Genomic DNA, 26,785 nt, shown 5'->3' on the forward strand with positions numbered 1-26,785 from the left:
ACAGCAACAGTTTGCAATGGCATTTTCAGCCAGCCATGATGCTCAGCTATTCAGCCCCAAGTCCCAGTCCTGACAGATGTGATGTAGCAGTCAGACGCCCAGCCTGAGTCAAGCAGACCTAATGCGCCCTGAGCAGCCACCCTGCTCCAGGCTGATGTGGGTGCAGCACCCTGGTGTCAGGGCTGGGCTTGCAGAGAGGTGCAGACAATCATCCCCAGCCTGCCAGCATCACACAGTCCCTGCAGCTCCTCCTCCGCAATCACCGCCTCCCCTCTCCTTGGCTGCTGCTGGAAGGAGCTTCCAATCTGCCAGGTCAGCCTCGGCTTCCTTGTGCTGTGATCCGCACAGAGCTGGGCTCAGAGCTGCCCTCCATTCACCCTCCTCCGGCTGATTCGCTCCTGCGGCACCGCTGTATTCGGCACTACAAGATGGCGGGGTCCCTGGTAGAGAGGGAGACGATGGTAAGTGATCCCAGGCTCAGCCTGGCAGCACCGAGGGGGGCACATAGCTGGCAGGACAATGAATTAATCAGGGGGAGGGACCCGGCTGTGCCAGCTGTGTCACCCCATTCATCTCTGCCATTCGCACACATACCTGTTAGCACTGGAAGAATGCGAATGCCATTCATTGTGACATGGCGATGTGTATTCACATCTGCCGCTGACAATCGTGTTACTGAGCTGGGCACACCTCAATGCCAGCCCAGGGGTCAGTATAGGAATGGGGTGACCCTCCTGTATGGATTGGTTTGGGGTCAGGCTGCATGGAGTATGTCCTGTCCATGCAGATCATTCAGGAATTATGTAAATAAACATGGATTTCCCATTCACTCTTTGCTTATCGGTTCTGGTACAACAACAACAAGTACTAATCATACAATGGGGGACCTTGCAGCTTCTACAGGGCCCAGGAGCACAGGGGCCCCAGCTATGCTTTATAGGGTATAAATTCTCTGTACCGTGGCTATAAAAATAGTATTTTGTATTATTAGGGCGATTGCTGTGCTCAGAGTAAAAAGACGCAGTGGTGATGGTTATGATTTTTCTATAGGGCCCCATTTCTGCACCCCTAAAATAAAACCTGGAGGGCCCATTCACACTTCTACATTCCTGAGCATTGCATTATTGCCATGTGTCATGCAGTCATGTGTAACATACAAGATTTCCTGTTACATAGCACACCATGGCGCAGGGTATTACGTTGCCATGCGTTGCAGTTCTGTACATTGGATCACTGTTGACCCAATTTTAAAAAAGCACTATAGTGCAGCCGCGGATTTATTGTGTGTTAACGTAACATGTTACCGCATTCCTGCGCAGTGTGTTTTGTAGTCTGTAGGAAATAAAAACATAATAATAAACCCGGCATTATGGGTCAGCTCTTATCATTGTGTATTGGGCACATGGGTGCTGCCAGTCACCAGCTCCCAGCGCTGTCTTCTATAGAGAGGGCATTGTGTAGCCCTGTGCAAGTGTTGAGTTTCTTGGAAAGCCAGCCTAGTATAGGAATATCGGGGACCCCAGCAAAATGACAAGGAACCTTATGGGGGCCACTGGTTTGTGTACAGAGGAACAGTTCAGATCCGGGTCAACTGATTCCTATATACATCAATGACACTATGCTGAGCTGCATTTGACCTGCTTTGCTGTGTGTGGCATCTGTTTGTACACATCATGTGATTTTGCCGGTCAGCATTTCACCGCTATGAGCAACCCTGCGTCCCAATGCAAGCCATGTTTTTCCTCCCCAAGGACAAGCAGTTTGTAGTAGGGATTTTTCCCAGATATAGAATCACTCTGTTATCATTTTTTGTAAGAAACATTTGAACTGCAATAGTTGCTGAGTGCGTTTGGAGAATCACCTGGTTCAGGAGCTGCTTTTGTTATCTGATCCATCTGCCATTGATCACGGTGCAGCAGCAAACTTCTAGCTGATAAGGCAAAAATTGCAGCCAACTCTGTTATTATTACACAGTATTTATATAGCACCATCATATTATGCAGCGCTGTACAATGTCCATAGTTGTGTCACTAACTGTCCCTCAAAGGAGCTCACAATCTAACGTCCCTACAATAGGCAACCCACACAGACACCTGCAAACTCCATGCAGATAGTGTCCTGCCCAAGATTCAAACCTGGGACCTAGCACTGGAAACCCAGCGTGCTAACCACTGAGCCACTGTGCTGCCCATACAGCTATAAATTATCATCTACCAAACTTCTCTTACAAAGTTTTTGTGAAATGGCCTTCACCATACTTGTTTACCACGACAGCTGCTATAGATAGTAACTGTCCAGCAGCACTTTTGTATACTCTCATGTACATGGCCTGACACGTGGTAATATAGTATAGTATTCACATACAGCAAACACCATGTGTGTAATATATTACCAGGTCATAAGGTGTGAACATGCTCAGAAATGTTTCCCCTTTGTGTAGTACTACTTTGTAGGGAGGATTGATTACAAATTTCCACTAAAGACATTTTTTCCCATAGACTTCCATAATGATACCTGTCATGAATACGCCATATTTACCAATTAAAGAGGACCTGGGAGCTGTGCCACTTTTCCCATTTAAAGAATTAGTCACTAGTATTGCAGTGGTCTCCCTACAGCTGGCTTACCATGCCATGCTCTGGTCTGTGTATGGAGGTCGCCATCCTGGTGTCTTGGTTCTCATGTCGGAGTTTCCTGCAAGAAGAACTTTAGGCAACTTTATAGTGAGAGGGCACACTCATATACAAAGTAGTGCCCTGCTATTTTTCATGAGGAATTAAAGGCAACAAGTACATACGGTACTTTAGGGTTCTGCATACACACAATTAGATTGCTAGATGTTCCAATAGTAAATTACTTTTTACATTCAGTTAGCATTTTGCCCTCCTAGCCTTCACGAACAATCTGAGATTCACTTAAGGCCACTTCTGTGTGGACATTTCAAACTCAGTGCCAGTGGACCACACTGCTATATTTTTGGACCTTGTTAAAGTTGTCATTTGTTCTAAGAACATTTTGGTATAAGAATTATTGCTCTACATAAAACTAAACATCACAGCCTACTAGACATTTCTAACCATTTCATTTTGAAGGCTTCAAAGACAAGTATACGTTGTAAAATGAATCGCCTTGGGAGAACCCGACGTGGAAGTTAGGTCTAAAAAAAGATAGCTGGAATAAATTAGGCTTTGCTGCAGTAAGTACGTTATTGGTTTTATTGATAATTACATGCTTTGTAAAGCTTAGAATGTTCTAGCTAGTTTTACATTATTATTTAATGTTCCAACGCCCCAAAGAGAAAAAACACATGACCAGTGTCGGTGACTTCTAGCGTCTCTTATAGACAGCACAGGCCCTATGCCAGTTTGGGTGTATAGATAAATGCCATCGACGTAGCGTTTTCATCATTCACTCGCATGCTTACTCTATGTTATGTGCCACAAGCCACTGATCAGGATTTTATTCATGCCAGCTGCCCCCGTCTTTGGAATCCCTACTAGCTATGGCATGGTGACATTGCTCACAACAATATCCTTAAAGCTATACTCCAACCATTATTTTTTTAGGTCTGCAGCAATGGGTCCCTAACCAGTACTAACCATACCAATATGAAACATTATTTGTAAATACTCTCAGACATTTATTAGAAAGACTGAAAATGCTTAGGACATCCCTGAGCATAGCAATCCATATTTTCTAGACGTGCTATTTATCATCATATTTTATTTTTTTATTGCTATAGCTTTGATGTATTAATTATTTGGAATTGTTTAATATTCACTTGCATAGTTAAACTATTAAAATTAAATCAGTCTCTTTTTCCCAGGGCTGGGCTCAGAATGGCATTAATAATTTATAGTCAGATTAGTAAGAAGTGCATTGAATCTTACTAACTGCAAGACTACAAAAGAACATACAAAAGGTACAAATTTATAAATGCATTATTATAATTTTTGTACCTCATGATCACTTTAAAAATGAAATGATTTCTGATGATCAACAAGTGTCTGATGGAATTTTAAAACCTCCTAATTGATTTCTGTTTGCCTGCATTTTTAAGTATGAGCGCAAATTCTTTTCTTGACTGCACTTTCCTTATATTGATCTGTGCATTGATAGCGGTGGGTTTGAGTAAAAGCAATGGATTTTTATTGCGTTTGAACAAGTGGATCGAACCACCAAGTTATGTAAAAAGGTTTAAATGAATTTTTAAAAAGTTTGAAAACGTGAATAGGTGAATTCCTTTACTGTGTCTCTCATGCTCCTGCTCCCTGACACTACAGCTCTCAGTGGGTGGGGTTCAGCAGTAGGGGCGGTGCTGCCAATCCCAAAGCCAGTGGGTGGGATTAGGTGTGGCTAGATGCTGATTGGCAAAGTCCTAAAGTTTCTAAAGCAGCAGTGACAACACTGATAGCCACACCCCTGCATCATGTTTACATTCCCCTATAGTGCAAGCAGATTTACAGGAGAGTGGCAGCAATGATCTCCAAAGCAGCACAGCATAACAGGAAGCTGCAATAGGTGCTTTCCTAATGCTATAGGAACACCAGGAAAACATTATAAAGTCAGATGCACTTATAATTAAGTACAGTGGCGCTCATTTTTGCAAATCATAGGTCACAGATCTCCTTTAACTGTTTTATTTGTTTTTGTACATATGTCTGAAGAAACATAAGTGAATTATAAAAAAAAAAAATACCTTAGCTAGAAGTCTGGAGCGTTTGGCAATACGGAAAAATTGAAGCAATATGCCTGGAGGTGGGGACATACAAAAAGGTCAATGCAGCCAAGAAGAAGTAATATATTAATTGTGTATAGGGATGACTGAAAGTCTGTTAGGAAAATGAATGGAAAACATAACTACTGTTTATACTGGAGCTTAACAAGAACAAGGAGCCTTTCTGGCATTTTTTAGCATTTGTAAGTATGTCATTGTAAAGAATGGATTCCTTTAAATTTGGTCACATACAACATGAAGCATGATTAAAAATACTGCAAAACAGTCTGTGGGCTGTTGTGACATTTAATTATTTGTGACATTTCAGTTGAGAGAATGACACTTGGACAGCCATGTGACCCTTCCAATTCTGCTAATTTAAACACCATAAAGTGTATTTGTAGGGATTATATGTATGGCCTTGTATGTGAGATCCCTATCCATCTGGTGTATCAGTTTGAAGTGACCATGAAGGAGTTCCCTTCAGGTCTTTCCTGAGCAGGGGGTCCCCCCTGGAGTAAGCCATTAAGGAGGATGAGGGCTGCCGGATTAAAGCAGTCAGTTCACAGCTCATTTACTTTATTATTTTAGTACAATATGGAACAAAATAAAGCAAATACCAACAAATACTAATGTATACTGAGATATTCATACTGATTACATAAAATAAACAAAATAGTCTTTCTTCTTGTAAACACACAGCAAAGTAAAAACATCATTAATTATCCTGGATCTTGCCAGCAAATCCTATACACATTGATTTATAGATAAGATACTTTAAGACTAAGCACACATGTGCAATATTTGTCGTTGGAAAGGATCTTTCACGATGCATGTTGCATGAACGAGTGGTGTACATATGGTGCCGTTCTGCTCTATGGAGAGAGAAGGAGGGAGAACGACAGAGCACCGCTGTGCTCTCTCTCCTTCACTTGCATTATGATCATTTGCCGTTCATACTGCGCGGATCCTCCAGGACGGACGATGGGCGACGAGCACTGTACACACGCAAGATTTTCATCTGATATGAGCGCTGAGCCGATTATCAGATGGGAATCATTGCACGTGTGTACATAGTCTTAGGCTGCTTCTTAGCTCCTGATTGGGTAAGCTTTGCGGAGTGCATCATCAACCCACAAAATAATAGAGGTCAAACTATGTGTACTTTATATAAACTGTTCCACATGTCATTCGAGTGACCAACTTTATTCTGCACAATCTTTTCTCACCATCACTGTATGGTGTCTGCCTATGGTCCAGTCACTCTTTTTACTAAACGATTAGTACACATGCCTAGGAAATGGAATCAATGAGATTCTTTGATGTGTTCCCCAATTACTCAATTCCTCCAACCACAATCACATATATCACATTGTTTAGTATATGACAACTGTTTGCTTCCTACCTAGTTATAGGCACTGTAGGGCTGTAATGGCGTGACAACCACAAGTTGTAGCTTCCCCAGTTTGGAAATTGTGGGAAATGGGCTCTGTTGTATTCCCCCTGTGTGTATGCTGATCCTTCATTGAAAGCTAAAGCAATGGAGGAGAGTACAGCAGGGTTCCATATGTCCATCCTCTCCCCTCCCCTCTTCATTGAAGGGAACAGACATGTGTGTACAGAGCTCATTCATTAATCTGTCACTTGAAAGGATCATGAAAGTTTGCTTCCAGTGACAATCATCTGACATTTATTGGACATCTGTTAAGGACTTTAAAAGGAGCCCTATACGGGGCAGGTGAGCCTAGTCACATGTAAATAGCACCTTGTTGTGCTCGCTGCACACTGCCTGTGTTACTTTTTATATAGCGTATTTACATGTTTGCTTTAATGATTGATGCTGTCTCGACCCTTGTAAAGTTTTTTTGCTGGCTCCTAGCTTAGACTGATTAGCTCTTGGTCTATTATTAGTTTGTCCAACCCTGCATTAGTGAACAAGGTTTTGAGCGCTCACATGATCTTTAAAGCATTTGCACTACAGCAAGTAGTACTTAGCAGGCATCCCAAGGGAGGTTTTATTGGCCTTTTTTCTAGTTCTATGTCATTGCTGATCACTAAGATTTCACTTCCCTGTTAGTATTATGTTGACATAAAGCCCTTATATCACTAATGTTATTTTGAGCGTCACTTTCTTACGCTGGAGATCATATTGCAGGTGCTGCAATCTGGTTGAACAGGTGCAAAGGTAGGGAATGTCTCTTATCTTTCCAGAAGGCTGGCCCTATCTGGAGTATATGGAAGGTCATGCTGTCGCCAAAGCAAGAAACAACAAACATTGCACTGTAATGATATTTTTTCTGGGAAGCATTATATTGGTAATGACATTAAATGGAAACTCATTCTAAAGTGGAACTAAATAATTTGCAAGCAGGGAAGTCTTTTTTGCAGAAGGAACAGGCTATGTCTTATGTGGTTAAATAAACTTACCTGCCTGATATCAACTTTCAAACTAAAATAACCTGTCCATGCTTCATTGCCAGTGCATTTTCACCCGTTCCTCTTCCAGGTTCAGGGTCTAGCACTATCTTGACTGGTCAGGTACAAATGATGTAACTCCTCAATGCATTAAAGCAAAGATTTCAAACAGACTTGTACATTTCTATTATTACAGAAGGGACACCGCCTATCACTTCTGCAAAAAATTATCTACTTGCTCATAATTTGTTCTCTTTTTCATTTAATTCTGCATTAAAATGTTCCACTTTTCCAAATAGTTATGCTATCTGTTTAATATTAGTGTTAATATATTTCACTATGCAGCTGGCAAAAAATCAGTATCTTCTTTGGAAACATAGAATTCACATTTTTATACTTTTGAGTTGTATTTGGCTTGCTGTTTTCCTGAAAGATTCCTCCCCTAACCCTGCCCACTGCTTTCTGAGTTGACAGCTCTTCATCTGTTGCTGAAACCCTCCCACTATGAGCCGCAATGCCTGGGAGGGGGTGCATGTGATACACAAATGAAGGAGGAAGTTTTTTTGTGTACTTGTGTATCACAAGGAAATGGATTTAGGACTTTTGCAGACTGCTATATAGAGGTCTTTAGTTTGTACTTTAAAAGAACAGGAAACTAACATCAGACTTACTCTCTGAATTTTATGGTTTCAACATCAAATATAAAGTGCTTTCTAAACAATGCAATGGGCATATACCAATTCATGGAAGAGTAATTCCCCCCTATTATATTTATTGACATATATCATGTTTTTCCTTTGTAGCAGTTGGACAGCAGACGATTAAGCAGTCCATTGGGCTCACCTGTTCAAGCAGAGGTCTATTTTCCACGATTGGTAAGTTCTCATCTACATATTTTCTCATATTCATATACAGACATATCTATCCAATCTCCTCTGGAATGTTCAAAAAATAATGTTGTCAATTCTTAAAGGATGCAGGTTTTTGTGTCCTTTTTTTCCAGCGTTCTGGCAGATGGGGGGCTGGAGCAATGAACCATAAGTGTCCATGGTCCATTATGTCTTCAAATCAGGAGAATTTGTAAAGCAGCATATACCTTAAATGCTTCTTTTATTCACTGGTCAGGGGAAATAAATTGGATATCTCAGTTTACATTGTTTATGGTGTATTGTATGTTACCGATCTGTCTTACATATCATCATACATACATGTTATACAGAGTTAAATCTTGCAAGCAGTAGCATACCTTGGACCTGTAAGTATTCTGGAAAGGGTACACATATGTTCTGTATTACAATATGATAGATTTGGTAAATGTATGTACAGCATAGTTAATAGTGCAGATCGCCTGTAAACAATCAGTCCATTACAAAGTGAAACTCAAATTAAATATGCAGCATCCTTTAAAAATCTTTTCCACTTGTAAATGATTTTCCTTACATTTTTCAAAACCAGTACTAAACTTAGTAACCAGTAAGAATCCATCATTTAAAAAGAGATCATGTAAAAATAAGGTATTTTTACATACCTGGTAGTCCATCCCTGGAGGAGTTCTAAATATCTAAGCACTTAAATTACATTGGGGATGGTATTAGGAATTGTTTTTATTCTTATTGTAATCCTAAAACAAAACCCTTGAGCACCTGTGTATAGTAGCTGTCACTTGTGTGTCCTTTGTGCGATACTCATATGTTGTTGTGGGTACTGCATTTTGCTTTTTGTGCTTTGTTCTTTATTCTGTCTAATTAAATCAGCTTGTCTATGTTTACTTCTTGGGTTCACATGTTTCTTTTTATTTTCAACTATTTTTTTGTTTTAAAGTGATGACTTTTTTATTTTTGATAGGGGTGGTTTTATATGTTAGTGTAGGCAGGGGTTGTCCTTTTGTTAGGCATAGTGTAAATGTTGTAATAGGTAATACTGCTCTTCTATGCTCCATTTAACACTCAACACATATCCCACAGGCGGTCTCATCCTTTGAGGATCAGGTTTTACTAGGAATGTGCACTGTGTATCTGTGAAGTTAAAAGAAGACCTTAAAGCTTTAAAATATTTTTTAGACCTTTGTAATAACGTGTGTATAACACTTTGATAACACATTTTACATGTTTAAAACACAGGTGATAGGTTTGGGGGCCAGCAAGGTATGTCCAGTTTAGCTTTAAGGTGAACCTAAAACAGGAAGCTTAAGGGGTTCATACGCTATATATATATATATATATATATATATATATATATATATACTTTCTTGCCTAATGGTAGTGGGGAGAATCTCACTTATACAAGTAATGTATAGGGGGCCTGAGTGGAACTGTATCAGTTCTGCATTCTTCTAATATGGCCCCAGGACTTCTTCATTGCATTCTGATGACAACAAAGAACAGATCAGCTTCTCTGCTGAGCTCTGGACCCCACCTGTCAGTAGTTGTTGTCCCAGCAAATACACCTTCTGCAGCAACCTAAACAGTTTTACATGTTTGCAGTGCTGTTTTAAAGACAGCATGGGCATATGGGCTTCAATATCACATTACAAAAAAACTCTTCCAATGTGGCAGTTGTAATTAATTAGGGTTACTGGTTTCTAAGTAGATTCTCCACTAAATGCAACCAGGGAGAATTCTATAAATCATAAATCATATAAATTATATCAGTAAAAAGAATTTTATACTTGCACCTATTTAGTAGAGGATGCACTGAAGTTAGCAGAAGTTTGTATTGATAGGGCAGTTTATAATATGGGTAGTTAATATTGGAATAATCCTGGGGGTGTGTACAGTGTCTGGGTAATGATTTACTATGCTTCCTGTTTGCCCTGTACTGAAATTCTGAACACATAAACATTAAAGTGACCTGAGACTTATAAGCAAAGAATTCCCTCTACAGAGTATTTACAGAAAAAAAATTACTTATTTCTTTTGTCATAAGAACATTATAAACCCCTATATTAGACCCCTATGTAAGCTCCAATAAGAGGCTAACACAGGGTTTGGTTTGTACTCCTGGCACCAATAAAGAAAAAGATAAGCTAGGGCCTACAACTTGGTGGTTTCTATATAAATTGGTTTGGGGGTGAGCTTTTAAAAGATTCTATCAGTTGACCCCCGAATGGGTAGTGTGCAATGGGCACAGTACCTAGGAGAAATCACACAAGACACAAGGAAGCAGCTAGTGCCTTTTGGTAGAATAACCACTGCTACTACTTGCATAGATCAATGTTTCACTTTTAACAACTCATTGGAGTTGCTGCAGTTAGAGAAACCTTACAAGAAAAAAAACACAATTTTTAATTTGCTAATAATTTGCATTTTTTGTCATTTTTTGTGTGAGAAACATATCTTTAGTGTTGTTTCAAACAAGACAAATTATAGGAAAATGTCTAAAAAAGTAAAATATACTTTAATTTGCAGTACAATATTTTACTTTAAACTAACATTGGCCAAATTAGAAAAAAGTCATATTTATAGAACAATATTACTAAAACAAAGTCTATTTTGTGTTCAAAATAGTAATATATTACTTTCTTAGGGAATGACAAAGTTATCACTGAATAATCAGTCTCATCTGCTAACCTTTATTTAAAGTTAAAATAATAATAATACAATTAAAATAATAAAAAAATATTTTGGCTGAAGTTCAGCTTTGATTTTTAGTTCTTGAGCAATATGCTGACATACAACAGTGTGATAAACTGAAGATTGAGATTGATATTCTCCAAGTGTCAAAGTCTTCTGGATGTTTTGCAATCATTTTTGTCCATGTTATAGTTGCAGGATGTATATACAGTATTTTTTTACAGCTAAAAATCATCATTAGCAGTCATCATTAGGCATAGTTATTTAGTGTTCTTCAGGTAGCAGGTAGTCATTTGTTGCTGGAATTATAACACCAAGACTTTCCCTCCAGACTTTCATATAGACTAGTTTGAGAGGTTACAATCCTGCAGTTTTATGTGCCACAAGGGAACTCCCGGAACCAAACTATTAAGCTAGCTTTTAATTTTGCAAGATAATTCTCTGCGTTCATCTAATGCACTGCTTTTAATTTCAAAGCCAGTAAAAGCCCAAGGAAGTGTCCCAACATGTTTAACTTTTCTGCACCGGTTCATTTGGGTTTTCATTACCAAAGCTCTTCATCTGCTGCTTGCAGTTATTTCCTAGTTTTCCTTTCTATAATTTGAAAAATAAACAATAGTCTTTTTTTTTTAGTTCTTTTTCTTTCTTTTACAAAAATAAAAATGTATGTCTACCCACATCAAAGAATGTGTGATAAAAACTGTAAAGGGGGCCTTAACAAACAAATACAGGCTTTGGAGGAACGATATTAAAAGGAGTGGACAAAGATGATTTTGACAAAATGGTATTTTTTAAAGGATGAATATATTTTTGCAAAAATATACTTTAAGCTACCAGAATGGACCTAAGGGTTTATACTTACCTGTCCAAGTCAGTGCAAAATCCATACTGTGGAGTCCATAGGGAGCCACACAGCTGCTGCACACTCTCCAAATGGTTCCTGACTTATTCTGGACATTCATTAGAAAATGCTATTTATACCTATGGAGAGGCTATCTAATATTCATTGATTAATGGCTTCTTCATAGCAACAGATGGGATTCCCAGAAAATTCAAGGGACCAGTTGGAGAGTTTGCAGTGGCAACTGTGCGACTCCCATGGCCATCACAGCATGGATATTGCATATGTGTGGTCAGATGAGTAAAACATTGTGAGGAGGGGGGATTAGAATTAACCCGAAGGATACATTTTTCAAAATTATAGTTATCTTTTACCTAGCAAAGCCCAAATATTTGTTTGTTATAAATAATAGGTGATAATTAATATGCATAGAAATTCTGCTTTCTCCATTTCTAAATGACTGACTATTGGGCATTTGGTAACATAATTTTTGCATACATTTTTTTTCAGAGGTATGTAATGCCATTCTGCCAAGTAGATAATAAGCAAAATAAGTAAAATATTATTTTTCCCTGTATTGGTTTTGGTACTCTACTGTACAGATGCCTTCCACTATTTTTTTTTATTTTCTGTTTTATTTTCTGCCTGGTTTAATAAAGCTCTCCAAGGCTGGAGAGGATACACTTTCAGCAGTTAAGTTGTATGATCCAGCAAACCTGGAATAGATTTCCTAGTCATTTGCTATTCGTTAGAATTGTTTTCAATTCTGGACTAGATCCATTCCAGGTTTGCTGAATCACCCAGCTTCACCGCTGAAAGTGTTTCCTTTTTAGCCTTTAATAAATTAGGCCCACTGTGTATGCTGTATAGGCTGTGGAGAGAAAGTCCTAATGAAATGGTCACTGTACATAATACACAACAATCGCAGGAGACACAGTACATCAATAATTACACTGTTCTAATAATTACTATGTAATATAAATCCTATATTTGGTCTGCACTGGTTTAGCAGAAGCCTTCTTGTATACCCCAGGGATAAAATATTTCCAAGTAGTCCCAAAGTCTCAAAACAAACTGTAGGAAAGAGAAGGTTTGGCACCAGAATGAGGTTAGAATATTTCCAATGCTGCTGCTCAGGCTTAGCTACAAAAGATTTCATCCATTTAATTATGTATAAGTCTGCTTTACCACTGAAAGGGAGCTTTAAAAGGTATTGATTAAATAGTTGGGCATTGAGCAGTGTGGTTCTCAAGCTATTTGTAATTTGATGTCTGTATATATTTGTGTTTTGCTAACCTGTAACTCTATTCTTTCTCCTTTCAGACAGTTCCATTTTGTGGTCACATAAAAGGTGGCATGAGGCCGGGGAAGAAGATCCTCATAATGGGAATTGTCGGAATGAACCCAGAGAGGTGTGAAATCCATGTTCAGATATGCCTATTGACCTGCTCTAATGCAACTATGATTTGTACCTGCCAATACTGCTGAATGAGTTGTTTGTATTGCATTCTTTATTTGCCCTTGCTAACATCTAACATTTTAGTATTTCGGGTTCACTTACAGAGAGAAACAATTATTGAACCCCTCTGGCAGCAGGTACTCAAGAAAAAGAAGGGCATTACTTATACCAACTCTATGAACTAGATTACACTGCAGGATGAACCCCACACACTTTACCATGCCCCCGAGTACAATACCATTACAGCGTGGATAGCACCTTGTACTAAAAGAATGTTTAAAACTTAGAAATTCACTTCCAACACTTGACTTTTTATGCATCTATGTAAACCTGTGCAGGGCAAGTCAACATGTTCAGTGCCCCATACCCAGCACTACATACATGCCTTTCCTTCAATCCACTATTACTTTCATCTGCTTAGAGAAAAAGAAATACCCAGTGCTTTCAGGCAGAAGGGTGCATGTGGCACACTTTATATGTGGCCGGCTATTGTCACATAGGGCCTGGGCGAGTAGGGCTTACACAGAGATGCTAGTGGCCGAACAATCTGGTGGGACAGCAAAGAAAATATAAGCATATGCAGCTAAGAACAAAGCCCATGTTCACTATTGATGCATTTTGCACACAATTACCTGGTTTGCAGCACAAATAAATGCTTCTATTGCACATCACAACAGGCTTAAAGTGAGCAAGACACATTAGTCATAAGCTTTGGGTACCTGAAAAACAATTTACTAGTACTTAGGTACTTAGTACTTAAGTACTAAGAGTTATCACTTCAAGTGACTTGTACATCTGATGTTCTATTTGCGGATCTCACTGCAGCAGAAAATATTTAAAAATGCTAATATGTCAGTGAAAATACTTGCTACACAAACAGCCTTAAGAGTATCACAAGGGCATGCTATGGACTGTTTCTTGGTTATCTGCCATTAATAATTTTACATGAGTGTAATACTTTTAAAGAGCATAAGCTTAGTAGAAAAGCACTTGTACAGCAAGCTGTAGTACATAATTTCCTTTCTATTAATCATTCTTGTCATATTTCCTGCTAGTACAACTCAAAGAATTAGATTTGACAACTAATTTTGGGAAATTGATAGGGCTCTAGTTATAAAACAGGACATATAAGACATAGGGCGTGATTTATTAAAGCTTCCCAAGGCTGGAGAAAAAAACACTTTCAGCAGTGAATCAGGGTGATCCAGCAAACGGATTTCTTAAAAGTCATTTGATATTTGTTAGCAAATGTTTTCAATCCTGGACCAGATCCATTCCAGGTTTGCTGGATCATCCAGGTTCACGGATGAAAGTGTATCCTGTCCAGCCTTGGAGAGCTATAATAAATAAGGCCTTTTTCTGTTAGTACCCAATAAATGAAATTAGCTCTCTCTATTTGGCACAATAGTGGTTAATATCTTGTTGATGTTGGTATATGACATGCTGCAAACTTCACACCACACTTGCAGTTCTGGATCATGGGCTGCATTGTCTTACAGATTTAAACTGGAAAGCTTATAATACTGGCATGCTTTGAAACATTCACACCCTTAGATCACCACTTCTCATATACACCAAATAGCTATATCATTAAAACCATTGTCAAGTGAAGTGTATAACATATATGATATATGATAATCTTGATACAATGACACTGGGGTGGGCTATATTAGGCAGCAAGAATAGTCAGTGCCTAAGGGTGATTTGTAAAAAGCAGGAAAAACAGACAAGCAGTGGATCTGCTGCTAATGTATCGGTGCCAGATAACACAAAACACCTTCAGAGGTCTTGTGAAGTCCATTCCATAATTGGTTAAAGTTGTTTTCCGTGTTACAAAGGGATCTACACAGTACTTAGCAGGCAGATTTGATGTTTTGGTATATCATCATTATGTGTGTATCCAAAGTTATTCAAAGTAGGTTAGGGTGGCATACCTTGGATTTATGTGGACTGAATGAAACAGTAGATAACTTCACACAACTTATTCACTTTTATATACAATATGTGTTAGAACCCATTTGGATATTCTATTTTAAATGCAATGCACAGTGCAGGAAGTATGTACAGTATATTATTAATAGCCCCGGCATTTTACAGTGATGCAAGCCCATGGCATAACATTGTTGCCAAGTAAAATTCATGGAACATTACCAACCAAGCTCTTTGAACATATAAACATACAGCAAAATCATGTGCTTGCACTTTTCATTGTTTTATGTTAACTTGATGTGTGTACTTGTTCAATTTTTTTTCCAGTTTTGACATCAGATTGACATGCGGAGACATGGATGATCCACCAGCTGATGTTGCTATTGAAATAAAAGCAGAATTCAGTGATAAACAATTACTAAGAAATGCCTGTGTCTCCGGGGAGTGGGGAGAAGGGGAGTCAGCTATTTCTTATTTTCCATTTATTGCTGACCAGCCATTCAGAGTAAGTGATCTCATTTATACAGCCAAATATTGTCTTTTGAGATTTAGCCTGGTGGGTAACTGTGTACTACCTCTGATCCTGCACTGGAGTACCCTTTGTGGTATGTGTGTGAAACAGAAATTGTGTACAAATTCTTTCACCATAGTGCTGTGTAACCAGTGATAGGCATGCAGCTACGTGTATACCTTCCAGTAAAACTGAGTATAAGCCTAGACTGTATGTTGGTTTGTTTTAGGACCTTTTTTTAATTTTCAGTTTTGCAGAAAGAATATAGCAATCTTGGGTGAATGTAGGTTGTAATGCTATTCTTGCTTTTATTTTAAAGTGGTTTTCTATTTTAAAACAAAATTATTGAACCTCTCGATATGGGAAGATAAAAAAATCAGCATCAGCAGGTTTACAGTAAATGTGGGTTAATGGTTGTGTGCCTAACTGTTTTTAGTCTAAAACTGTAGTCACCCTATATGAGCTGTGCAATGTCCACAATCTACTTTGCTGGCAACTACTTCTTCCAGTTTTCTTCTTGGTTAAGATTTTTAAGCACACTAGGAACAGTTTGTTTCGGCACCTGCTGAAAGTGTAAACTGTGCAGTGCACGTGTCCTAAATTACTACTAAAAAATGTAATGTCAAAATGGTATGTAAGGGTGCTGAGGCACTCCTTTGCCTACAGGCTTATAGCTGTATGTCTGCAATGTGAGCGCTATGGTATGGCTGCCTTTGACCCATGCAGATGTCATTACTTTTCTTCGCAGTGTTCTCCTTTCTGCAGACTCTGACCTGAAAAAACAAAGTCCTGTCTCCACCATGTTGCACACAAAATGCAGAACAAAACGTGGCAAGTCAGGGAAATGTTTCCAGTGGGACAGAGACATAAAAAAATTTACAAATAAGTTATAACAACTGCTATGTTTAGGTAGCCTATTACCCATTATTATGAATGAGCTGGCAGGACACATTATTGTACCTAAAAAAAGACATACAGTTGTGTGTTGTGTATTGGGCAATAGTGTACATTGTGTTGGTGTGTGCAATAAAAAATTAAAATGCATGTTACCAAAAAACAGGTATCTGAATGGGTCCCTAAACCTTCATAACATAAAAAAGGATGTGTCTGCCTTCTTCACCTGCCTGCTTTGCAATAAGTCTACAGCTCTAAATCTCAGCCTAGGAACCATGGGATAATTGCAATAACATGCAAACGTGTGAAAGGTGCAAAATCCTCCCTATGGAAACAACATAAATGCAAAATTTCTGTGGACATCTACACTATGTGAGCAACACAATTTAGTAATGACTATTTTATTTAACAATATCCTTTTATTTTCATTTACGGTGGTGTTTGTGAATGTTTAATTTCAACATTTTACCAATATGTACAGTACAGCAAATTGTTGCACTTTGTGTGGCCTTACATTTTTCCCTTATGTGTCATACATCTGTACGTGGGTGTTAGTACAAGGATAAGAGAAAGAGAAATTTGTAATTTCAGTGTGTTACTTGAAAGAATTTTAGAAAAAAAAATGTTAATTGCTGATGCAAATAATTTCTTCAGAACATTTCTTTGCCCAGGGCCGATTTTCACTTTCAGAGAAGCATGGTTGCATAGGAACAGTACCTTTATAGACAATGCATAATTAGCTTCTTCTTTCATCTCCAAGAAATGGCACTAGCTGTTTTTTTAATATTTTATGGTATATATTGTATACCTGAGAAATGTCTGTGATTATATTTATTTAATTATAATCAGTTCAAAATACCAGTTTACCATATGTGCTTTTAGATATATAAAACGGTGGCCACTACTATGTAAAGCCAAATCAATATATACATATATAGGATAATATTGACCAGAGCACTGGTCCTGCAGACTGTGTAATAGAGACAGCAAATTATTTATAAGGTGTATAATTAAAACAATCCAAACATAAGGCAAGCAATGTATTACAACGATGAAATACATACACGTGAAATGACTTAGCTGTCAATAGGTTGAAACACTCTTGGGGCAGATTTCCCCTAAACCTCTTGTTCTGGTGGTAGCTTTAACAATTGATATACTATTGTTGGATTTACTATAATTTTCAGTCAATGTGGGAACAGTCACCAGGACATATAAAAGACAGCACTAAAAACCAGTGGTTCTGACAAAACCCTGTTTAATGTATGTTTTCATTCTGAGCTACAGATACATTTTAGGTGCCACCTGGTCCATGACACACCACCAGCTGCTTAGTGTTGAAGTAGCACTCTAATGAGCCCTATGTTTCTATGTGATCATCAAATTTAACTGGCAGCATTCTGTACTATAGAGTCATAAAATGCAGATGATAATAAACAAATGCAGAATCTTACTTAGCTGCATTAATTTATGTGTTTATACATCATAAGAGTTCATTCTTAAGGGGTCCCTCTCTTTTTGTGATGACTGATGGTGACAAGGTAAGGAGGAGAGGGAAAGGGTCCAGCTGGGTCCAATACTGAGACCCCAGTGCTTCTAATCACAAAGTCAGTAATTGATGATCAAAGTCTGCCGTTTCATATTCTGAGATAAGCTAAATTTTTCAAGTTGCATGAACATTGCGTGATATAGTCAAACTTTTTTTGTTTTATTTTATTAGGTACCATGCCATTTTCGATTTACCCTGTGTGACCATGGGCATCCCCAATGGCCATGCTTTCACTGGGATTTGTTTGGCCTCATTAAAGATCAAAGTTCTGAGTCTTAAAAGAGTATTTAGTCAGCCCTTAGGCTTTAGGTATGTAAAGGCTTCCCAAGGGTTTTTTGTGATGCTTCTACCTATGACGGTACATTTGAGTTTGGATTCACTGACCCGAAAACGTTTGATTTTTAGCATCAGACATGTAAGAGGGTTTCCATACTCCAACATTTCCATTCCAAGATTTTGCCATAAATTTTGTGGGCTGATAAATTTATATGCTGTCAGCCCCTTGACAAAGAGTGGTTATGGAGATGATGGAAGATGAGTTTGTGTTCTTTGTAATCCAAAGTATTTTGTATTGAAGTAGGCAGGTCATAACAACATGTGCTTTACAGTTTGGAGCCAAAACTACACTATTGGGTCTATTTATAACCTGACATTCACCATACATTTTATGGTGGAAAACTTTCCAATCTATGTGTTTTCAGTGGCAGCAAACATCAAAATTACTGTTTATTAACAGACCCTTGTTGTCCTGTCAAAGAGAAAGATTAGAAAAAAATTTTGGCACATACACCGTTATTTTTTTGTACTTGATGAAAGTTTAACCTGATTAAACATGGAACAATGTGCGTGCATTTCAGAGAAGTACAAAAATCAAGTTTTTAAATTTTTCTTTCATAAACACTATGAACCAAAACTTGATTAAAAGCTAAACTACATGTAATTGCATTCTTTTATATCATGAGAAATTCCAGTTCCAAAATTATCTTCCTTGTTTCTCTGCCATGTCCGCAACGTGGACAGTGAACTGAATATGACCATACATAGCCAGTTAAGAATGTACCAGTGACTAAGTAGCTAAGTAATATTGAATATTTGCATCCACCAAGATCCGATTTGGACAATTCCTGGACACCAGGAGGTCATGTTAAGCATGTTGCCTTAAATGTCAAGTGGCCCATGACAGTGGGAGCATTTTCCATTGTTGTGTGTGAAGCACAAGTCTCCAGCCTTCTGATAATTGTCACTGATAGGGTCTTGAATTCTTCAATAAAGGGAAATTATACTTCGTTTTCATGGAGCACATATTTTGGGTTAGGTTTTATAGTGGTTACCTTATGGTTTGATAAGACAATTGCATTTTGCAAACTACTATTTTGCCTGGTTGGTGTTCTGATCCTCGGCCTTCTGAATAGTACTTTCTAGAACCTGCATCTTGTACTTTCTGAATCTCTAACCCAGTAATATATAAATGAATAGCTCAGGATTTCAGCTAATTGCAGCACAGTTATCTTTATGCTTGTTTCATTTGTTTGACGGAAACTAAAAGATCAGCCTTACATCCAGGCAATTAGCATTCCGTACAATCAATTCAGCAATGACAGCTTACTTCTCAGTGGTGGGTCCACTTTCAACATAGCGCATGGGAAACCTAACAATTGCCATGCTGCTAGGAGATGCACAGGTAGTTTTCTGTACTCTAGGATCACTAAACACTTGGGATTACCAAACTTCTCCCATACCAGACAGGTTTTTACAGCTCTATGATGTGTTTGTCTCCAATTTAGATTTAGTTTTGTTTTTCTTTAAGGCTTTTAAGCACTTTAGTAACAATGCAGCCATAATAATTTTTGTGTTTTTAAAGAATAAAAAAATATGTATTTTAACTTGTGTTTTGGGACATTAACAACTGCTGCCATAAGCTAACAGGCAGTCTAGACTTTCATTGTGAGAAGGAACCGTTAGGTCCTGTTCACATATTGGGCCTGATTTAATAAAGCTCTGGAAGGCTGGAGAGGATGCACTTTCATCAGTGAAGCTGGGTGATTCAGCAAACCTGCAATGGATTTCTTCAAAATCATTTGCTATATGCTAGCAAATGTTTTTAATCCTGGACCACATCCATTCCATATTTGCTGCATCACCCAGCTTCACTGATTAAAGTGTATCCTCTCCAGCCTAGGAGTGAATGAGATAACAAGAGGTAGTGTGAGTTGTGATGCTTTGCATGGGTGAATGCATTCTTTTTAAAAAAAGGCCCTGACAGTTTTTTTAATGCCAGAAGAGGCTATGTAGTTCTTGCCTGATTTTAGACAAAATGGGACCTTGGGCAAGTATGAAGAGGAAGCCCAAATTCCACATCATACTAGCTCCATGCACACCTAGCCATTTGTCATTTGGGGCCCTGGAAAAGATGGTGTTCATGAGCTTTTGCCCAGTTAATCTTACCCTACAACAAGCCCTGATATGATCCTCTGTAATGTAATAATATTTCAGTTGGTAAAAAGCCAAGTTATAATTTGTTGGTTACTTTTACTTTCCTTTCTATGGACAACCTAGAGATATCTTTGTTCTGCAGGTCACAAGCTGTTCATATTCATAATACTTGGAATACACAAATAGATGTGTGCTCAATCTAACAAACAATCAATATTTACCTGAACAAATGTTAATCTGGGAAAATCAATTTTTTTTTTAAGTTTCAGCAAACATGGGCACCTAATTTAGGTCTGTCACACTTTAATATATATATATATATATATATATATATATATGGGTTTAGGGACTCCTTACCCGCCAGATGTTTTCTGTATAGTTATTTTGTATAGTGGGAGTGAAGTATCTTAAATATAAAGTAATCTCTTTTAATATGGATTTGGAAGCATTATAAGATTAGTGCCGGAGTGCAATACTTTGTTGTCACTGCTGTATCCTGGAAAACAGGATAATGAACATACTGTATACAGGACAGCATGTCAGAGGCTTATAAACAGACAACATACTGTTCAGGCAGGGATCTTATTATCAGTACATACTCATGGTTTCATTTCAAGAGCCCCTGAGGTCTGATAGTTGCTGTTTAGCTGCTAATACACCCAGTGCATTACAGTACAATATCAGAATTAAGTATTATCTTACATTGCGTCCAACTACTGTTTCCCATCATTTGATAATTTGAAGTACACTAAGGAACTGGGAGACTGCAGTTAGGCAGGATGACAGGACAGCAACCGTTAAAATTAGTGGATAACTTTCCTCATCCTTAAAGTAAGTAAAATCAGGTAAAGTAAACTACTAACTAAGGCTACATACATCATCATTACATACTAACGACATCAGACGAGCGCTGTACACACGTCAGATTCTCCTCCGACACTAGCTGTAAGGTGATTATCAGACGAGAATCATCTGACGTGTGTACGTAGCCTAAGTAATCTAGGAAGGTAGTAAGTAGTAGGCCTGCAGAGATCTAATAACCTGAGAAAATACAAAGTCATAATAGAAGATGATCCTGTATTAGTTACTGTGGGTTACTGCACACTCGATATGGCTCTTCGCTGTATTAAACATCTGTATGTGCTGTTAGTGGGAATTGTAGAAGTCACTTAAACGTTCTGTGTGTATTAGAAGAACTTGTAAAGATCTAGGATCCAGATGTGACATATTATAAGACATGGAAATTATTACACTGGAGAAAAAGTTGAAATTTTCACATTTTTCTAATTTCTACTTTTTTTCCCCTCCACCCAAAAAAACAAAAACTAAAATTTCTGACCTGAGCAGGCAGCAATCCTTATACCCGATCTGTATTTTCTCATATTTCTGTGCTGTTGACACAAGGAGTAACCCAGCTAGCTGAACAGGTTAATCATGTCTCATTTTTTGCAATGTTATATTGTAATGACCGAACTGGACTCTTCTACTTTGGACCAATGGTTGTCTTAATAGTCCTTTCTACTGTAAACTAAAGTATTAGTTTTAGGTTGACACTTAGGGGTTAAATTAGGAGGCGGTTAGGCCTAACATACAGGCATACAGCAAAAAAAAAGTGTATGCCGCCTGCCCAGGTGTGATGCCGCCAAGGCATGCTTGCAAGGTGCATTCCTGCAAGATTATATGATAATCAAAATGTCTGTATGGACTTCCTCAATGTCCCCATCAGACACATCTAGGCTATGGATGAAAAAAGGTGACCAGGTTGAGTTTTTTGTGTTGGTTTTGTACAAACATGTCAGGTATACAGATCACAATATTCCAGTAAGTTCAACGATTGCAAGGTATTATGCAAAGTAACAAATAGTCTGGTAGACTGTGACAATGGGTTGGCTTGAATGTCATCCATCAGAATACCGGTATTGGCTCCATGGGCATTTACCAGATCTACCCAGGTGATGTGATTACCACGTTCAGGGCAAATATGGGACTGAAAGTTTTGTACAACTTTAATCAAGCTTGTGCCTAGGTACTTGATAATGAGGTCAGCCACATCCAAGCAGCATTTAATATGCATTTATCTTCTCTTGTAGGTGGAGATACTCTGCGAACATCCACGTTTCAGGGTATTCGTCGATGGACATCAGCTTTTTGATTTTTATCACCGTGTTGAACTTCTATCTGCTATTGACACTGTAAAGATCAATGGGGACCTCCAGCTTACAAAACTTGGTTGATGTCTAGGAACAGTTTGGTGTCACCAGTGAACTGTCAGCAGGCACTTCAGGACCTACAAGGAAACAGAGCTCACCCCGTCTGCAGTGATCTTGTATCAACTCCGCAGGACAGGACAATAGAGTCATCGCCAGCCATTTTGTTTTTGGTATATCAGAGGTGGCTGTTTGTAAATCAGATTCTAATGACTTGGATTACATTTTGCCATAATGCTTTGGATCAGTTTATCATCATATCAGTCTTTTTTTAATTTTTCCACAATGATTTCATTTTGGAGTTCATCTTTACTTTCTACATTATCATCATCCTAACTGTCATTCTGGGCTACCTTGAAAAAGCCAGTCAATAAAAGGGAACATTGTTCATGGGACATTTAAAACAAACCTATCAGGAATAATTTTTTTGATTTGTAGGTGCTTATTAATAATAATATTTTATGTATGTACAGTACAATGTTCAGAATGGTTAGCAGAGTATTTAGAGGGCAGTCCTAGTATATGGGTACAGTATGCAAAAGGTTTGTGTCTGTTAACAATATACAAAGGGTAATTTACAAGACTAAAAGTATTTGCTTTGGTATAGCAACCAATCAGATTTCAGCCAATTAAAAAATTAGTCATGTGGTCTGTGGAGTATACATTTACTTCTCCTCAGTGTTAGTACGCCTGCCCCACAGTTAAGAAAGGCAATACGGCAATAAACAGACCTGAAAAATCATTGCGAGAAAGTGATATTGACTTTCTTGTCTTTCTTGTGTGAGTTTTAGCAGTTTTATAAATGCTTTTAAAGCAACCTCATAGGCATCTCAAAAATGTAAAACTAGAGGTACCCTATAAACAAGAATATTTACCTGTTCAGCAGGTGCTCTGTTTCAAGTTGCTATTCTACACTTTAGGTGTGTTTGCCTCCTTGTGATGTTCCCAGTACATATTTTTGGGGGTGCCTTGTTTTGCAGCCTCGCTGTTTTATTTAAAACATACTGCTTATATTTAATGAAATGAAATTGCTGGGTATTGGCATTGAAATGATTATATTAGCGGTGTTTAGCAAACAACATACCAATAAATTTGTGTTTTTATCACTAAGGTGCACTAATTCTTCAAAATGCCAAACAGCCTTAAAAAATAACTGCAGTATGTTTAATAAATCACCAGCAGCCTCCCTTTTTATTGTGAATAAGCATCTCATATATAGACCATGGTGTTTATACATTAGCATTCTAGAAGACATACATGCACAGTATCAGGATTTTGGACACATCAGCTCATTGTTTTTTTCTTTATTTTTTAATGTTTTCCACATTGTAGAATATTTTGAAGACATCCAGGCTATAACGGAACATATATGGAATTATGTTTTTAAACAACCCAGAATATGTTATATATTTTAGATTCTTCAAAGTAGCCACCTTTTACTTTAATGTGAAAAATAATAAAAATAAGGAAACCGTTGAATGAGAAGGTGTGTGCAAGCTTTTGAATGGCACTGTAGATTTCAGGCCATGACTATTACATGTATTTCAAATGGTCATAACTATTATCATCTATTCATCATCTATTTATGAAGAGCAGTAAGGCTTCGCTCACACTAAAGAGATCACAAAGATGTGTTTGCCATTCGTTATACTGCAATGATCAGCTACCTGCATGGCTGTCCATTATGACACTAATCTTATTCTTTACAGTAAATTGGGCAGTGCACAAAAAAAGTAATGCATGGAGCAGCAAGCTAGAGCCTCCTGTGTGGCTGTCTATTATGGCAATGATCCTACTCTTTACTTAAAATTAGGTACTACACAAAAACAGACAGAAATGCAATACAGAAATGTATGTTGAAGCTGCAGTGCATTGTGTGGGAACATTAGACATTGCGTTCAATGCATATTGTTCCTGCGTGTTGGACACTGTGTGAGACACAATCTACCACCCCAAGCCAGTGTGAACAAAGCCTTACTTAGTATTTACCTGCACTGAGGCATGAAGTTGCGTTTTGGTGAATCCGGCCATGTGCCATAACCCTAGCTGCTTACTCAGCCCCAGAGGTATGTTCTTGCAGCTAGGTTTAAGGCATGCAAGCAGCCGCATGGCCCAGTGGGGGTGACCAATAACTGTCCCTCAAAGGAGCTCCTAATCTAAGGTTCCTACCATAGTTTAAGGCCAATTTGGGGGGGGGGGGGGGGACAATTGACAATTGTTTTTGGTTTGCTGGAGGAAACCCACATAAACACCAAACTGATAGTGTCTTAGCCAAGTCTCAAACCTGGGACTTGCTAGACATTAACCCACCATGCCATATTATATACACAATGACAAGCTGGGGCGCACTCCTATTGCAGACTACATAGGAGTTCAATATGTGTCTGTGATTAATTGAAAAGAAGGTTGGGGGAGCTTATTAAGCATATTATTATTAAGCAGAAGGAAGGGGAGCTTATTAAGCATATTATGGCTCCCTTGGAATGCCTTTTTGTACAGTAGCAGCTATAGTGTTTCAGTATACAGCTTAACCTAAACTAATATTTCCTTGGAGATTCTGGTACAGAGATCTCCATGCTTTTGTATTGAGGTCCATCCACCTTCCATGACCATTACAAAGGTTTTCACAATCCCTATTCGGTTATACATACGTCTGACATGCAGCTGAGAACCCCATCAGGAACAAACAAAAGATTTAGAAAGCCAGGGGCAATTCAACCCTTTAGAACCTTTAAGCAATATTATCCCTGTAATGTAAGCCATATCCCCTGCCTGCATTGATTGGCTGGTAAAGTTGTCACTTTTTTATTATACATTTTTACCATTACTTTCTGAGCCAGTGTTATCCAGCAATTACTTAATTATCCTGTGCCCGTGTGGGAGCCATGTATTCATTTTACTATCATGGGTATTGTGTTTCTTAATATGTGTATGTCACTACATAACACAATTCAATTTTTTTAAAGTAATTACTGCAATCATGATCCATACTAATAAACGAAAAAGGTTTGTGTGAAAACATTGTTTCTGCACTGAAGTGAATTAGCATAGCACAATAATCTATTTATATATAGTCAGGGTATTTGCATAGAATGTAGATTATGTTTGTTTGCACAGTTTGTTGGCTACACTTTTTTGAAACTCTCATTGTTGCTTATTTATCTGTTGTACGTAGAATTAGGACAGCAAGCAATATTTTTTTTTTCGGTTAATGTTAAACACTTTGAATGTACAAATGTACCTTTGAGTATACGATCACTGAATGAACATCTCATGTACTTTTAATATTTCTAGATATTTTGGATATAGAGGTTAATTATGGGTATAGAATGTCATTTTCATGCTTTTTAAATTTTTGTATCGATGCACAAGTATTACAACAATGTTGCCATTTTGTAACTTGTTAATAATGCAGGCAGTGATTTCAAAGATGAAAAAAAATCTATTCTAAAAAATAAAACCACCAAAACTCACACTGGTATATTTAGAGCATTTAATGATTTTGTTAAGTACAGTCACTGGTATAAACTATTGGCATGCGTGTATGAGTTATAATAATTCTGAGCAGTTTACAAAAACTACTCTTTTGCTAATCCACCAAACCTCCTCCTTACAGATCTCCACAACATAAGGACTAATTATTCTATATTTTAAAGTCCCATACAGTTGTCACTGGAAAAGTTGTTCCTTATCGATTGTTCATCTATGGTGGATAGAGGAATGATGTCAGGGGACTGCTGTAAAGATGTCAGAATTGATAAAGTCAAGCGTGACTGTTCATCTCCTGCGACAATCATCTGATGTGTGTATGAAGCTTGAGATAAGAATTAGGAGGTCTCAGATATCACGGAAAGTGTGCCACATACAAATATTGCACTTTTTAAACCGATATCACAAAACCTTTTTCTAAGAAATATTCAAACCAAAGGTGAAAAAATATGAAAATGTAGGACTTGCATACACTTTTAAGTGACTGTATTTTGTGTTTTCTAGATATTCGGGTGAAAGTGACAAATCTATGTAAACAGTGTACACATGCAGTCATATTGAGCCATATGTATTCAATCTCTCCAAAACTGAGAAAATATAGACTCCCATGGAAGAACCTGGGTGATCCAGTAAACCTGGAATGGATTTCCTAAAATCACTTGCTATTATTTGGCAAATATTTGCAGTCTTGGACTAGATCCACTCCAGGTTTGCTGGATTACCCAGGCACACTCATGATAGTCTATCTTCTACAGTCTTGGAGAGCTTT

General features: G+C 38.0%; 1 protein-coding gene across 1 annotated transcript; it reads left to right on the plus strand.

The window, feature by feature from the left end:
* The first annotated feature begins 290 nt into the window (after positions 1 to 290).
* LGALSL (galectin like) lies at positions 291 to 26,000 on the plus strand. Its single transcript, XM_072409558.1, has 5 exons — positions 291 to 461; positions 7,936 to 8,007; positions 12,869 to 12,957; positions 15,261 to 15,438; positions 22,411 to 26,000. The coding sequence occupies exons 1-5, from the start codon at positions 429 to 431 to the stop codon at positions 22,552 to 22,554; spliced, it is 516 nt and encodes a 171-aa protein (XP_072265659.1). The 5' UTR covers positions 291 to 428; the 3' UTR covers positions 22,555 to 26,000.
* The last annotated feature ends 785 nt before the right edge of the window (positions 26,001 to 26,785 follow it).

Source organism: Pyxicephalus adspersus, chromosome 4 (assembly GCF_032062135.1).
Source record: "Pyxicephalus adspersus chromosome 4, UCB_Pads_2.0, whole genome shotgun sequence".
NCBI lineage: Eukaryota > Metazoa > Chordata > Amphibia > Anura > Pyxicephalidae > Pyxicephalus > Pyxicephalus adspersus.